The 17,278-nt window shown below is 37.2% G+C and overlaps 1 protein-coding gene across 1 annotated transcript; it reads right to left on the bottom strand.

The window, feature by feature from the left end:
* Window positions 1-722: 722 nt before the first annotated feature.
* Window positions 723-17,076, bottom strand: LOC140745993 (facilitated trehalose transporter Tret1-like). Its single transcript, XM_073077970.1, has 7 exons — window positions 16,882-17,076; window positions 6,825-6,980; window positions 5,931-6,133; window positions 5,274-5,460; window positions 4,254-4,636; window positions 3,627-3,741; window positions 723-1,781 (listed from the first exon to the last, which is right to left on the bottom strand). The coding sequence occupies exons 1-7, from the start codon at window positions 16,940-16,942 to the stop codon at window positions 1,489-1,491; spliced, it is 1,398 nt and encodes a 465-aa protein (XP_072934071.1). The 5' UTR covers window positions 16,943-17,076; the 3' UTR covers window positions 723-1,488.
* Window positions 17,077-17,278: the final 202 nt, after the last annotated feature.

Raw genomic sequence — 17,278 nt, 5'->3', positions numbered from 1 at the left:
ATATCAAGTAGCTAAAGCTAAAGAACTGCTATTTTCAGGTTAAACTGCATAAAAATAAAACAATGTACCTACAAAATAACTTATAAATAATCTTACAGGCGAAATAGATTAGGTAATAGATTAGATATTAATAATAAATATATATTTGAAGTTATACTTCTTATGTTGTATCCACAAGCTTGACGTTTGCTGCAAACTCCAAAACTCTACAAGTGTTCGGCTTGATCAAAAGCTGATACAAGCGCTTGCAAACGTACACAAACCGACACAAACGCTCTATCCATACGTCTGAATTTGTGACGGTTGGCCAAGCGGTTGATTCGTCGAAAAAACTGACAGTATGATCGAACAATTGTAAATTTTACGGAAACACATGACAATGTAGGGTTCTGCTGTTCAATCGCTTGTTTTTCCAAAATCGCCAAAAGTAGGTGGAAATTAGGAACAAATAAAACAACGAATTAATATGTAAAACTGTAGTCAACATTTACATATTAAGTACAAAATATTTTTATATTTAATATAATAATATTTTTATAAAAGATATTGACCTTATCTTAATTTAGATATGTCTTAATTCGCTAAATGGTAACAAATAATTATAAATATTTACATTTATTATACTTAACTAATTGATTTCAATCGATATTCGAAAGATCTACTTACATCAGATTTTTCACATATATAATAAACTGAAGTTTTCGTAAGAACATAGGAATATTAATAGACTCATACCTCACGGCACATACTTAAAAAAATTTATTTATGCAAAAATCATTTAAATAGTTCTGCTTAAGAATATTTACTAAGAATAGATAGTCACTAAACTTAAAACCCACCCATTAATAATAATCTTTATTAATCAATAAAAATTTTACATAATATTACCGCTTTTTATAATAATTTGCAATGTACATTAGGTAATGATTAGGTAATACATTGGATAACATCTAGCTTTAGCGATTTAATAGTGGTTAATTCGACTATCAAAACTGCTTGGCGACTTTTATTAGATTATGCATCTATACAAATAATACCTGAATTGACAGATTTTTACCACGCTTTTATTAGCTCGATCTGTATGTAACGGAATCTTTGAACTCGATTGTTACCCACTTTGAATGCTCCGATTAATTTAAAATTTCAAATATCGAAAACAAATATCAAGAACCGATGACAATGCACGATTTTAATCCAATTTTATCCCAATCTCCTCATCAGGATCGTCAGGAATCAGAATTAACAATTTTGCATGTGCAATTTAAGCGTAGTTTTTAGTTTTAAAACTATAATTATTCAAATAAAATCAACCATGTACTGCTTACTGATCCCTTAAGTAACTTGGACACCCGATCAGCAGTTTAACAGCTTAAGAAACTGTTCAATAGCCTAAGCGACAAGATTGCAGCTTTAGCAACTACAAAGCTCTATAATCAATGGTTAGTCAGCCTAACGGTCACATTACGCATTCCCTAAACTCTCCTTCTCTTACTCTCGTCCAAAGTAGAAAGACCTCTCCATCAACGCCCTCTGGATCTCTTCGAAGCTCTTCTTCTTTGTCTCTGGCACGAACAGGAATATCAAGGTCAATATAATGGTGCAATTGACGCAAAATATCCAGTAGGTGGCCGCCGCTCCGAGAGCCAGAGTCACGGCAGCGAAGTATTTGACCAGGAGGAAGATCATCAGCATCGCCAGGCTCATGACAGCGGACACGCCGTGACCCCGCGCTGGACCTTCGAACAGCTCGGCACTTAACAGCCAGCATAGAGAACCAACACCTGTTGAAGAAGGCTTGGATCAGATGTGGTAGGTATTTATTGAAGACGTAGCTATAACTTATGTGGTAGTTAGGAAGGGAAATCAAAATAGTGGAGTAGTGTGAATTCTCGCAAGGTTGTTGGTGAAGTCTACCAATACTCTCTTGGCCAGCGCGGTGGACTATGGCCTAATCCTTCTCATTATGAGAGGAGACCCGTGGTGGGACAGTTATGGGTTGGTAATGATAATGTTACAAATAGTTCGAAAAAAAAGGTCGTCCTGTGTGTGAAATTTGTCAAGATAAAAGATAACGAATATGCTAATTCCGAAAAAAACATAAGAATAAATAATCTTTGAAAATTATATGTGAAAGAAAGATCTCCAAGCTTATGACCTCCCCGCCCCTCTCTTCCCCTTTTCCTCATACTTTGATAAATGACAGAAGACAATTTTCTCTAATAAAGATTAAAGAAATATTGGCCCGTTTTACTTGCTTCAAAATCATATAAAGCAAGACAATTAAGCCATAAAATATAATAAATAAATACTTAACATGTTCTCCAAAAAAAAAAAAAAAATTAAGCCATCGATTGGCAATTTTAACATAATTACCCACGTCAACGTTACTTGTCCAATATCTTATATTTGTCACAAACGTAATAAGATTATTAAACCAGCTGCCCTAACAGTCTACAATGTTCGGCAAATATTTGCCACACTATTTACGTATCGCAGGCATGGCGGGCTGGGGCGTGGTTTAAAATGTGACAAATTTTTCGCACTTAAGCAGGTCAAATACATCATTATTCAAATTATGAATCATCTTCGTAACTTGCTGACGGTCTCTACAATATTCTAGTTGACAAACCTTTTTATCTACACTGCAATCTATGACACTGCATATTATCAAAATAGTCTATACTTCTTCCATATGTATACAAGCTCTGAACTAAAACAGAATTTCGCCGCTTTTGGACCATCACCCTGCCTGGTGCGTCATCAAATGATCATCATCGATACATTATTATTCGACTGCTAAGCACGAGTGTCCTCAAATAATTATTTTTTAAGCCATTATTCACCTAGCTGGCTAAGTACAGTTTATTGCACATTTGTTGAATTCACATACCTTTAACATTATCTTTAATAGAAGTCTCAGGTATGTAGGTTTCCTCTCGATATTTACCTTCACAATTCTTACGCACGTAATTTTGAAAGCAACAAGTGCCTCAGGTAGGAATCTTATCTTATCTGGGGTTGATTACAGACGTTCATGGGCAGCAGTAGCCACTTACAATCAAGTGGACTACATGTTTATCTGCTACTCTTTTATTATAAAATAATATAATAATTACATATCGTAAACAACTGCCGTCGAAGTCACCGGCGCATGCTGTCAATCGTATATAAGACCTTTTTTTTATTATGAGGGGAAAACCTTCAAAATGTACGACGACATAAGTGCGACGCCGGGTTATGTGGGATTTTTACCGCACAACAACCCCCCCAGCGGCCGTACTCAGCGCTTGGTGGGTAACTCCGGGATCTCCAATGGAACACAACTGGAGTCCTCGGAGCGCGATGCCCCAGTCGAGCTCTGCCCTGGGGGAACAGTTTACGCTCCTCCCACAAACCTGGTTTTTACGACGATATGTGGCCACACACACCGCTGTCCTTCCCGGGGTAGCTTGCTGGACGATTCGAGCTCGCACTCTTGCCGCAAATAACCCCGAAAGCCCCCGTTTAGTCGCCTCCTACGACAGACGGGATACCGTAGCCGTATTCTAGTCTCGGGACTACAGGGACAGTCGTATATATGCCCTAAGATATCTTTGCTTAATCAAACTTATTAATCAAAATCTTACCAACACTGAAGCAATACACGATGATGATCAGAGAAGCAGTTGGAAGATAATTCATGAACCCTTGGATAATGTATCCTGGGGTTTGGGACACCTGGAAAAATGATCCCAATCCGATCTGAAAAGATGCAAAATATAAATAAATTAAAGCAATCGTTGAAAATAGTAGAATTCTTTGTGGTTCGACTCCGGAGGTACCACGTCACATTTCTGTCTTATGACAGCAGTGCTCAGCGCTGCTGTCTTCTGGTTTGAAGGGTGTGGTAAGGGAGACATACTTAATCAAGGTGTTTCAACATAGTCTTAAGAAGTAGTAACACATCTGTACCTCAGGTAAGACTTACCTTATCTGAGGTTGATTACAGATTACAGTCCACCTGATGGCAAGTGGCCACTGCCGCCTATTGACATCTCTAGTCAACCCCATATAAGATTAGATATTCCTACCTGAGGACGGACACAGATGCGCCGCTACCCCTGAGAACTGAGTTGGGACACCTCGGAAAGGCATATCTCCCTTAAAGTACTAAAATTGACAAAATTAATCTTTGAAATCGTATACATTGAATATTAATATAAGGAGTTGGTTATCAGTAAGCTTCACTTCTTTTGTATCCAAAATCAACTCACCAGTCCTACCAAAATCCCAGCGGTCGACCAAATCAATATCGGTCTTCTTCCAAACCGGTCCGTGATGGGCGCGGTGCATAAACTTGCGAACAATTGTATCACGCCGATTATCACGGATCCAATTTCTGACCTAACGTTCGTGTGTGTGGACTCAAGAATCGTTTGCATGTAGTAGGAAACAGCGTTAAAACCAACGAACTGAGCACCCCCAGACAGAAGAAACGCTATGCCGAGAGATTTCAAGAATAATCGGTTTTGTAACAGCGCTAACAGCTCGACTTTCGTTTCGTTTTTTGAACTTGAATACTCCTGGAGTTCGGTCTTTGCCGCTGCTTCGGAGCCGCGGAGGAAGATCAGGGTCTTGGTGGCTTCGGCGATTTTTCCTGTAAAATACAGTGTTATCAATACAGTATACTTAAAATATATATAGCCTAGAACTATATATATTTAGTAGAGGGTCTGGAGTTCAAATTCCAGGGAAGAGACACAACTAATTTGTCGAAATAAGTAAGGTGAAGGAAAACATAGCAATAAAATGAAATATGCCTGACAGATCCTTAAAAATTCTCAAAGGTATATATATATATATATATACATATATATATATATATATATATATATATATATATATATATATATATATATGTATATATATATATATATATATGTATACATATATATATATATATATACGACTATATATATATAGTCGTTAACCCATTTCTGTCACACTACTGGGCACTTACTGGATATCCTCTCTGAGTAAAACGGGTTTATATGGGTTCACTGGACAAGTGCGAAGAAGACTTCACGCATCTTTGAAAACGTTTTTATTAAGTCTGAAGCGTTAAGCGTACTCACTAACTTAGTTTTACCATTAAAGCAGTATGAAAAAATTCTTATACATTAGAAAAATCAAAGAAGGTTTGGGATTCGAATCTTGGACCATCCATTCATTATAGCAAGTGAAATCAAACATTCCATTACAACAATGAATCTCTACGTAATTTGTTTCCTTACCTTTACAATGCTGGTAGCTGGGGCTCTCAGGCAGTATAAGCAAGGGTAGCCCAGTAACAGCAATCGCACTAGCTAGAACTGTGTTGTAGGTGTAGAAAGAAACGAAAGGCCCCACGGATAAAGCGATCACGATGCCAGTGGAGCAGAAGATCTGCAGAAACGTGCCTAATGCACCACGACGCTCTTTCTGGAAGTCGAAAAATACCTGATGAGATGAGATGATTTTAGAGTTTATATACAATGTAGGATAAATCACCATGTTTAGGCAGTGTTAGATATAAAGTAGATGAGAACATAAAAATAGCAGAATAGGTCGTAAAAACGGATCCATTATGATCCTAGATATCGGATCAAATACAAAGATCGCACATGACAACTTACAAGTTACAGCATATAATGATGGATTGGTTGAGATCTTATAATATCATTAATTATAATTAATTTGAAGGTGGTAGAACCCTTTGTGATTCGCTGTAAGGGATAAATACTTACGCAAAGCGTTCCAAAGTTCTTAAGAGTCTCATCTCATCTGTGGCAGACTTCAAGATCCTTCATCTGGGCCTTATTACAGAAGTCCATGGGCAGTAGCCATTTACCATCATTGCTTGATGATTCGCTGCTTCTATATTATAAAAAAACAATATCAAGAAGACTCACGCTAGCTATCTCAGAAGCGTACACGGGGACTGCTACGAGGACCGCGGAATCGCCGACCATAAACAATGCCCGTCCCATGATGATCATCCAAATCTCTCTCCCAAAGAGGAAGAGACAACACGCACATAGTTTGGGAACCATAGCCAGGATTAGTGTGTACTTCCGGCCAATCGTGTGTATCAAGTATCCCAATGGGATGTTGGCTGGAAATGAAGAAAAATAATAGATATAATAATATGTTCTTTAACGGAGATATATATTTTGTATCGGAGTAGCAGACGGGCATGCAGTCCACCTGATGGAAGGCTACTGCCGCCTATGAACATATTATGTAATCAACCCCAGATAAGATGAGATTCCTACTTAAGGTCGACCACAGATGCGTCGTCATCCCTGAGATTTAAGCAGGAATACCTCGGAAAAGTATGTCTCCCTTACCACACCCTTCAAACAGAATACAACAGCGCTTCACACTGCAGTTATTAGGCAGAAATAGATGTGGCAGTGGTGCGGTGAAGTCGTAACGCAAAGGGATCTGACAAGTTATTAACTGTAACAAATTATTTTTCTTAAAACATACGTAACATACAATATACGTAAGTAACAAACGAGCATGTAGTCCACCTGATAGCATAGCATCTACAGCAAATGGACATCTGTAATAAACCCCAGACAAGAAATTAATACGAGAGATCGGTCACAGATGCGGGGCTACCGCTGAGGGCAAAGTTTGAAACCTTCGTCAAGGTTTAGTCGCTGACCTGAACTTTCCTCCATCAATCCTAATTAAGGAAGCTCCTCAGTCATTTAAAACATAAAATGTTTGCAGTCTTCGACCCGAAAAAGTCTCGTGTCATCAAATGCATCAAGAAGAAAAGAATTCAGAATACTTACTGAAGATACAGATTAGGAAGCCTATGGACACAATCCAAGAGCCCTCCTCCGTGGTGACAGGCCTCCCGAGATGGGTCTGGGAGGGGTCATTCAGCTTTACCAGCATTGGCGACGGCCAACCCAGGCTCATGCCTGTAGTTACCACGCTTAGATTTACTGAAAACATCAAATATTAAGTATAACAGAATTTGTATCTTACATATCAGGGAGATCTTCAAACATCTCAATGATTTGTGAAGTCTTCCAGTACCCTTACCATGAGTTTTTACGTTTTGACAAATATGACTGTTTTGGTATTTGTTTACGTATTTGCCCATGCAATTTCCAATCACCGCCCCTAGCGTATTGTAACACGATTATAGTGTCAGTAATATTACATTAACTGTCTAAATTGACAAAATGGTGCTTTATATTTTGTCTCTCTTTTTTGCAAACATGTGAGCGAGACAAAAGTTCCATCGTCACTTGACAACTCATTCTACTGAAGCAAACGGAACAGAATAATGGATTGAGTAAACGTAACGTAAAATTGTGGGATGTTTTGAAAACTCATGGTAAGGGTCAGTTCGCTCTTGAACAGCGCGGTGGATGACTTAAACTGCACTAAGACAATATACAGCACACAGCACAGCACACACCTATTTCTACCTAATAACAGCAGTGTTAGGCGCTGCTGTGTTCCGGTTTGAAAGGTGTGGTAAGGGAGACAGACTTTTCCGAGGCGTTCCAGCTTAGTCCTCAGGGGTAGCGGCGCATCTGTGGCCGACCTCAGGTAGGAATATCTAATCCTATCTGGGGTTGATTACAGATGTCCATGGGCGGCAGTAGCCACTTACCATCAGGTGGACTGCATGCTCGTCTGCTACTCTCATATTATAAAAAAAAAAAAAAAAAATACAGAACATACTGGATTATTAATTTGTTTTGTGATAAATTCCATTGTCAAGTAGCTTTGTATGAATTACCGCAAGAAAACATTGGTCTCAATTCAATATTAGTATAGTTTTAATGGAACCGGCTTTCGGATTACGTGCTATCTCGTATTACACCTTACTGACTGTGTAAATGATATTTGTAGACATATTCCTACCGTGTAGTAAGGCATTATGACATTATTAGGGTCAAATGAGCATTCATGCATTATTCCTCAGATTCACATAAAAACAACAGGATTGAAGGACTTCATTCATTTAATTTTCATGTGATTGCCATAATGTTTCATGTATTGGCATTCAAAAAGTGTGCTGTAAAGAACCTATTTGAAACAAAAAAAAAGCGTTCCTTTTATATTTACAAGACTATTAACGTGCTATGTAAGAACTCTCGGTTGAGCAGTTCAAATTTTGAGACAAAATTTGAACAGCTCAACCGGGAATGCTGAACTAAAACATACTACTTAAAGCTTCACGTTTTGAAGATTACTTATTTTTATAACATGAGAGTAACAGCCATGCAGTCCTGATGGTAAGTGACTACTGCCACCCTTGGACATCAGTAATCAACCCCAGATAAAAATTGATTGCTGCCCGAGTTTGGCTACAGATGCGCCGCTACCCCTGTGGACTAAACTAGAACGCCTCGGAAAACTATGTCTCCCTTCACACCCTTCAAACCAGAACACAGCAGCGCTTAACACTACTGATACATAATAATAGACATAATACATAATAATATAATACATAGACAGAAATAGGTGTGGCGGTGGTGCCGCCTGAGTCGAACCACAAAGGGTTCTACCACCCTCAACTAAACAAGATATCCTCTTCCTATTTAGACTTATTGTATGCGTCTCAATAGGAACCGTTCTAATTTTTAATACATGAGTTAAATATAAGCTTGTTTATTAATTTCATAGATTAGTAAAGATACTTCGCCGCCTTGAAATTGAATGAAGCCACAAATGGCTTATTTTAGTAAGTTCTTTTTTTGAATCCTTGACAAATAAAAACATTTTTAGAGAAAATTTACCAATAAATAACTAATTTATGTAATAATTACGTAATTTATATAATAAATAAATAATTATTTCAAATATTTTAGTGACATTTTAGCAGGGAGACGTGGCAAAACTTTTTTACGCAACTATTTCAATTCTCAAAACTGGGTACATATTCTTGTTAAGCGTGAGTAATCTTTACTAATCTATGATTAATTTATCAATACTAATCATAGTTAATTGTATTAGGCGTTATTTTGCGGACATCCAAAATCCATATGTTACATACTTGGTATGGGTATGGTGGTGTAAATTTTTATTTCATGCATCTGTACGCATCCTTTGTGGGAGACAGGGTGGTACATACTGCATGGTTTAAAATATATACCATCATACATATTGGTAGCGGATTGTTGCGAAGTAGTTTTAATCCTAACTTAATAACACTAATCATATTTTTTGTTATGCAAATGCATGCTGTCTTTCATTTAACCTCCATATTGTACTTTATTTTCTGCACAACAATAAAAGTAATGCATTTAAATAAATTACACTCATCAGCCTTCTTTGAGTGCAATGACTCCTTTGTACTACTTTATGCTAATAATTATATATTTAAAGATGGTATTAAAAAAGTTAACGCACTAATTTTCCTGATATAAGTATAAAAATGTTTATATCACGGCGTACGTAAATGGACGTTTTACGCACGCTTCGCGTGCGCAAAACCCCCATTTCCGACCCCGTAATATAAAATTTTATACAACACGCGGACGAAAAATGTTTTTCTGACTCGTGTGATTGCAGTCCTCGCCTGCGGCTCGGCCTGCAAACTCACACTTGTCAGAAAAAAATTTTTCGTCCTCGTATTGTAATGTACTATTTTGGCACTCATATACCCACACTGGGATTCCCTGTGACATGGGTGCCATCGACACACACAAATACCCAAAACGGCTATATGTGTTTTTAGTCTTGGATTCAAACCCAGAAACCGCTACACTAAAGTGGTTAAGCGACTACTTTTCCACACGGTCGTCAAATTTTAATTTTTTTAATATTTTTTCTTTTCATAAGTATTACGTACATCTTAAAAAGTCCAGTACACAAGTGTTACTTAATAAAGTATATATCCTAACTAATATTATAAATGCGAATGAGAGTTTTTAGGGTTCCGTACCCAAAGGGTAAAAACGGAACCCTATTACTAAGACTTCGCTGTCTGTCCGTCTGTCCGTCTGTCACAGGGCTATATCTCCGGAACCGTAATAGATGGACACATGATTTTTTTACAGAAAATACATAATGGCGGCCGCTATAACAACAAATATTAAAAATAAAATAAAGTTGAATATTAAAGGGGGTCTCCATACAACAAACAGGTATTTTTCGCCATTTTTCGATCTAACTGTTAAACCGTACTAGGAAGGCGGTTAAAATTTACAATCCGTTTATACTATATCTGGTATTATAATAAACATGTACAAATAAGAACCATAAAACATATTTTTATATAGTTATTTTAATTTTATGATACGCTGTTTAGTATCATTCATCATCACCCCAACGCCATCTATTTTTGTGTCATATAACTAAGTATTGTTGAAAATAATAAAATGAATAAAAATAAATGAACATTTGGTGGTACGGAAGCCTCCATGTGCGAGTTCGACTCGTACTTGGCGACTATTTACCTATGTACTCGTATTTACTGCTTCGCTACATAATCGATTGTCATGAAATTTTGTATACATGTCGTCAGAGGTTCAGAAAAGGACATAGCGAATCGTTTATCTCGAAAAAAGTACCATTCCAGGCATAGACTTAAACGTTTGAATGCGAGCGAAGCCGCGGGTAAAGGTTAGAAGCATAATTATGTAAAGTGTTTGCGCACAATTAGGAAGACGCACAAATCTAGATTTGATGTTTATTTTCAGCTTAGTTAGGTCAAAATTATGACTTGCACGCACATTGCAAGTATAAATCCTATAAATTTAATAATTACCAACTTTCTTACCTCGAGAAAGTAGTTCAGATCGACATCGAATAAAAACAGGTTCTTAAATATATGATGTAATTTTAATATGCTTTAACATTTTAGATGACTTTTACCCACTTTATAGAGGCCAGTTAATAACAGAGTATTTTTCTTCATAAGTATAAATTATTTAACGTGTATGTACTAATATCCTTTTACAAATATGATAATTGGCTTAGAAATAAACGGTGCTTGTGATTGAAAGTAAACAAACTCATTACCAATAATCAAAGCAAAATGCGTTAGAATATTAAATCATGCACAAATAATATATCTTAATTTTTCATTTATTGCGTTTTAAACTTATAGTGACTACAACTTCATCATCAACCCATTATTCCCACTGCTGGGCACGGGTCTCCTCACATAAGGATTAGGAGAAGGATTACCTAGGCCATAGTCCACCGCGCTGGCCAAGTGCGAATTGGTAGACTTCACATACCTTAGGATTTTTTTTATAAATCTCTCAGGTATGCAGGTTTTCTTACAATGTTTCCTTCACCATTTGAGCAAGTGATAATTAATTTCTAATAAACACATAATTTGAAAAATCGCCTCGGATTTGAACCCCGGACCCATCGATTGAAAAGCCGAGATTCTTAACGACTAGATTATTACTGCTTTGACTACTACTTGCATGCATGCAAAGACTGTTTTCCCAGTCACGCGTATTAATGCCCCCACGCGTGTTCCACACACACATAATTAACTCACTACAGTCTCTTCATGATCCGTGTGTGTGTATACACACGCGTGTATGATCATAAAAACGATATGACACAATAGAATTCAAGTGACATGCTTGCGTACAACGCGTGTGCGGACACAAACACGCGTGATAGGAAAAGTGCTCTAACTGACATTCAGAAGTCAGTGACACTAAGGTTAAACGCCCGCGTGTTCTTATATAATCATAAAATAAATATAGCTATCTTTAACACCGTAGTTAATATTTTAATCTGGATATTGTTCTGAATAAACACGACTAGCTAGACCGTGTTTTAAGGCCAAGAGCAATGGAGTAGGGAAAAAAATGCGTAGCATTCGCCTTTTTATATTTAATACTAGCTGACCCGGCAAACTTTGTACCGCCTCAAAATCTATTTATCAAATATTTTCATATAAAATTTAGCCTATATTACTCGTGGATAATGTAGCTTTCGAATGGTGAAAGAATTTTTAAAATCGATTCAGTAGTTTTTGAGCCTATTCATTACAAGCAAACAAACAAAGTTTTCCTCTTTATAATATTAGTGTAGATAGGAATAGCAGGCGACCATGCATTCCACCTCATAGTAAGTGGCCACTGCCGCCCATGGACATCTGTAATGGTCCCCAGGTAGGATTAGATATTCCTACCTGAGGTCGGCCACAGATGCGTCACTATCCCTAGGACTAAGATGGAACGTCTCGGAAAAATACGTTTCCCTTCCCACACCCTTCAAACCAGAACACAGCAGCGCTTAACACTGCTGTTATTAGACAGAAATAAGTGTCATCATAACTATAACTACAAGTGCAATGAAACAAAGTTACCCATTCCAAAATGTGTTACAATTATTCAACTTAAGCAAAGACATGATATTTAAAAGTATCTAATATCTATATCCGCGTTTCCCAACCTGTGGTCCGCGGACCCCTGGGGGTCCGCGAGTATATGTAAGGGGGTCCGCGGTGTCATCTCCGGACCATACATAAATTGCTCATTAAATGCAAAACAGTCGCTAAACGAAAAATCAGCAAACCAGTTTTATTAGAAAAACGTGATGTAAGCACACGGTATTTTAAAAAATAAAAAAGATGCATCCAATGATGTATAACACTATTATTAATCTAAAAAAAAAACCAAAATACATAAATCGGTCTTTACAAGTTATGTTTGGCGGGGATTGTTTTTTTTTTTTTTGCTCTTCATTTTATTAAGGGGTCCGTGAAAAATGTGCTTGATTTCCTAAGGGTCCGTGGACTGAAAAAGGTTGGGAAACGTTGATCTATATAATACGTTTTAGAACAATTTTACGATCTTATTATCTCCACATATTTTTTTATTGTCTGTAAAGTATCTAAATGCTATTTTTGTAAGCTATTTACTTTATTCACGTGGATACCTAAAAACCTCTTATTTACAATTTATATCTACGTATTTATCTATCTGTTCCGGATAATCTTAGCTACCTAATGTATATAAATCGCTCTTACACAAATACAGGAGAATTTACAAAGAGTAATAATAAACTGAATCAAAGATTTATCCTAGATTCAGTATTGTAAGTTTGTAAGTTTAAACTACATCATCATCATCATCAACAACCCATCACTTTCCCACTGCTGGGCACGGGTCTCCTCTCATAATGAGAAGGATTAGGCCATAGTCCACCGCGCTGGCCAAGTGTGTATTGGTAGACTTCACATACCTTTGAGATTGTTTTTTTTATAAATCAATAATGTGGACGCCGGTTGATTTTTTATAATATTAGAGTAGCAGACGAGCATGCGCTGCATGTGACAGTAAGTACCTACTGCCACCCATGGACATCTGTAATCAACCCCAGATAAGATCAGAGTACTACCCGAGGTTGACCACAGAGGCGTTGCTGCCCCCGAGGACTAAGCTGTGCGACCATCTGTGGAATCATAAATATTTTTTTGTTTTGTATTATAATTTTATTATCGTGCTCATGGCACAGAAAAAACAAACTTGCTTTTCTTTTCTATGATCGTGCCAAAGAAAACGTGGTACATCGTCATCAGCAAAAGAACATGGTGAGAATATAAAAATATTATTATAGTTTACCTAATAGATAATTTTAATTATTACATTAAAAAGTAATGTCATGTTTAGTGACGTTAAAATCTTATATATAAAATTCTCGTGTCACAGTGTTAGTTACCGTACTCCTCCGAAACGGCTTTACCGATTTTTACCGAATTTTTTATGCATATTCAGTAGGTCTAAGAGTCGGTTACTATCTATTTTTCATACCCCTAAGCGATAAGGGTTGTTCACGCTTAACATTTTTTATTTATATGGCAACACAACGTTTGCCGGGTCAGCTAGTATAACGATAAAATTTATATTTTGAACTAGAACTTTGCTCTACTGTAAAATGCGACTATTAAGACTTAGCACCATTTTGGTTTTAGACGTCAATAACATTGAAATTTGACCGCGAAAATCCATTAACCATCAAAAAATCATCAATCATGCGTTAAAAAGTGCTTAAATGTATAAAATGTACTAAAATGCATGCGCGGTATGGTGAATCCATCATTAAATGTAAATTGTGCAAATGTTTCATTTCCGATAGTGTCAATGTCGACAGCTCTAACGAATTTTAGAATTTAAGGTCAGAATAGATATGCCAGGAAGTCATACAATAGGATGAATATACATACAGTACCTTTTTTTTTTTTTTTTTTTTTCGAGGGGGAAACCTTCGAAAGGTACCCGGTGCCGTGGGAGCGACACAGAGTTATGTGGGATTCTTACCGCAACCCCCCTATTCTTACTAAAACCCCCCCGGTGGCCGTCCTCGGCGCTGCGTAAAGGACTCCGGGATCTCCAGAGGAACGCAACCGGAGTCCTCTTAGCGCGTTGCCCCGTCGGGCTCCGTCCAGGTGAGCATGCCGCTCGCCGCACCGTCTGTTGTACACGACGGTATGCGACCACACATACCGCCGTCTTCCCGGGGTTGCTGGCCGGGCGGTTTGAGCTTCCACTCTTGCCGCCCGCAACCCCGGAAGCCCCTTTTAGTCGCCTCTTACGACAGGCAGAGGATAGGTACCGTAGCCCTATTCTGGTCCCGGAACTACAGGGACGATACATACAGTACCTACCGAGCGATGTGGTACGCGTAGACTATAAAGTGTATACAGGGTAAATATTTCAAATGGGTCTTCAGGGCCCAATCCGATAGTGGAAAAATACAAGTTGCGCTTTTTTTTCAAAATGAACTCTTCGATTTTAGGCCATGGAAAAAGATATTTCAAAAAACTAATGATGCACTCTATTTTTATCAAAATCGGCCTCATAACGGCTTATTCCACAAATCCCCATTGGAAATCAACTCCTTTCAGCATTCCTTTCAAAACGTACTCGTTTATTTATTTTTAACCAGAAAGCCAAATACCAATTTTAATAATCGTCTACCCATTAGTATCTCACTACTGGGTACAAACGTACCTGTCCCTATAGCACCGGGACCAGAATAGGGCTACGATATCCGCTACCTGTCGTAAGAGGCGACTAAGGGGCTTCCGGGGTTGCGGGCGGCAAGAGTGGGAGCTCAAACCGTCCAGCAAGCGACCCCGGGAAGGACGGCGGTTTGTGTGCTCGCATATCGCTGTAAAACGTTTATCCACATATTTATAAAGTTTTAGGCCATAGTCCGCCGCGCTGGCCAAGTGAGGATAAGTAGAAGATTTTTTCAATTAAAAATAATGTTTATAGTGTTTTTTTATAATTTACAGGTTTTAAAACAACTTGTATTAGGTATGAAACATCCGCTAAGAAATCATACAAAAACTTGTCCTAGAAATGATATAATAACAAAACAAGTCTTCCACAACATTAATTAAAACGCATATCTATTGCTTTTTGTGACCATATTTATTTTTAAACCTTATTTATTCTGTCTACAGTCAAGTTTTCCAAGGTCTTAGCAGTTTTCAAAAATTCTAATACCTACCTACGTGATAAGTTTGAGAAACCATTTTTAATAACTCCTCTTTCTCTTTGTGGTTCGACTCGGGCGGCACCACCGCCTCACCTATTTCTACCTAATAACAGCAGTGTTAGGCGCTGCTGTGTTCCGGTTTGAAGGGTGTGGTAAGGGAGACAGACTTTTCCGAGGCGTTCCAGCTTAGTCCTCAGGGGTAGCGGCGCATCTGTGTCCGACCTCAGGTAGGAATATCTAATCCTATCTGGTGTTGATTACAGATGTCCATGGGCGGCAGTAGCCACTTACCATCAGGTGGACTGCATGCTCGTCTGCTACTCTTATATTAGAAAAAAAATATCAATCAAGAAAAAAAACATATCAATATCAAAAATATTATAAGCGATTATTTTAACGACTCAAAAGTCCAGAGGTACTTGGAATTGACCCTATCGTTCAATGTTTTTCACATGGTCAAATATTTGACCCTGGCACCTCGCATCCAACTGTTTGATTTACAAGAATTACAAGCAAGGAAACAAAAAATGTTTGTTTTTATTCGCAAGGAAACAGTATGGTTTCTTATTAGTAAAATTGGCCAAGTGCGAGCCGAGCTGTCACACAGAGGGTTCCGTGTCGCCAAGTTTTCATATTCTTTTTTATTTTTAGTATTTGTATAGTCCGCGTAAAACTGCTAGTCTGCTCTGAATATAGAAATGAATCGCGTCGCCATAGTAAATTGTATGACTACACCTGCTCGCAAGAACTTCAGAGCGGACTAGCAGTTTGGCGAGGACTATAACATAGCAGCTATAGAAGTAAATGCATTGTAAAAAATTGAGCAACTGTCTACCTATTACGGTTCAAAATATAAAGTGAATAATCTGAAAAATAGTGGTTTCTTTTACGGCGACACCTATTTATCCGTTATACATACTCTCTAAATTTTTTAAGTTTCTATCCATTACGGTTCAAGAAATAAAGCCCTATGACAGACGGACAGACAGATAGCGGACGACTAGTTACTAATCGAGATCCGTTTTTATCCTTCAATAGGTACATACCAACATATATTTGAAATTACATTATAGGTACATACCTATTTTGCCAGTCTTTTCAGAGAAAAACGCAGATAAATTAATTTATTGCACATTTACACACGTAAAATTATATCTAATTATACCTTTAAGAATTTTCATTAAATATTATTCTATCCTATTTTATAATAATTTATTTTATTCAACGCTTTTAGAATTAAAATAATAAAAGTGTTATGTTATTTACCTATATTTTAAGATTGCTCTATTTAATAAGAATAATTTGAATTCCATTACGATAAAAAAGTTATAATACATAACGTATAAACGTTTAGTTTTTAAACATGTAAAAACAATTAATTTAATAAAATAAAAAATAATAATTTACCAATAAAAACGATTGCATACTCTCTAAGGATGTTTGACGTGAAAATCTCTGGCACTTTCATTTTTAAACTTCACACTCCACTTTGGTAATGAACAGATAAAAAAGGCGGGAAAACAAAATATGTTTTTTTTAATTATACGTTATCTCGTCCGAGCAAAAGAAACGCGCGAGTCATTTCGACATCTTGACGCGACTAATTCAAATGAAGATTTATGGTAAAACTTTCGTGTCTTCTGTGTCGTCACAACTAGCGAAAGTTTTACCATCAAACTACAAAGAATCATATGCGTATTATTACGAAATAATACGCATATGATTCTTTGTAGTTGGACTTTTTTATAGATAATCGGGTCAAAAGGAGGCCCCATTGTAGAGCAAAAGCCAAGCAGTTATTTAT

The sequence above is a fragment of the Epargyreus clarus genome, unplaced genomic scaffold (genome assembly GCF_041222505.1).
Source record: "Epargyreus clarus isolate Ecla_fem2 unplaced genomic scaffold, WU_Ecla_fem_2.2 ptg000002l, whole genome shotgun sequence".
Lineage (NCBI taxonomy): Eukaryota > Metazoa > Arthropoda > Insecta > Lepidoptera > Hesperiidae > Epargyreus > Epargyreus clarus.
The sequence above is the reverse complement of the archived record's forward strand: the minus strand, read 5'-3'. Positions and strand labels throughout refer to the sequence as shown.

Bases quoted from the DNA above. Each gene is read 5' to 3' on its own strand.
- LOC140745993 (XM_073077970.1), bottom strand. From the start codon at position 16,942: ATGAAAGTGCCAGAGATTTTCACGTCAAACATCCTTAGAGAGTATGCA. The intron at 6,981-16,881 runs GTAAATTATTAT...TGATGTTTTCAG, and splicing joins GTATGCAATCGTTTTTATTG to TAAATCTAAGCGTGGTAACT. The intron at 6,134-6,824 runs GTAAGTATTCTG...CTTCATTTCCAG, and splicing joins CTTCCTAATCTGTATCTTCA to CCAACATCCCATTGGGATAC.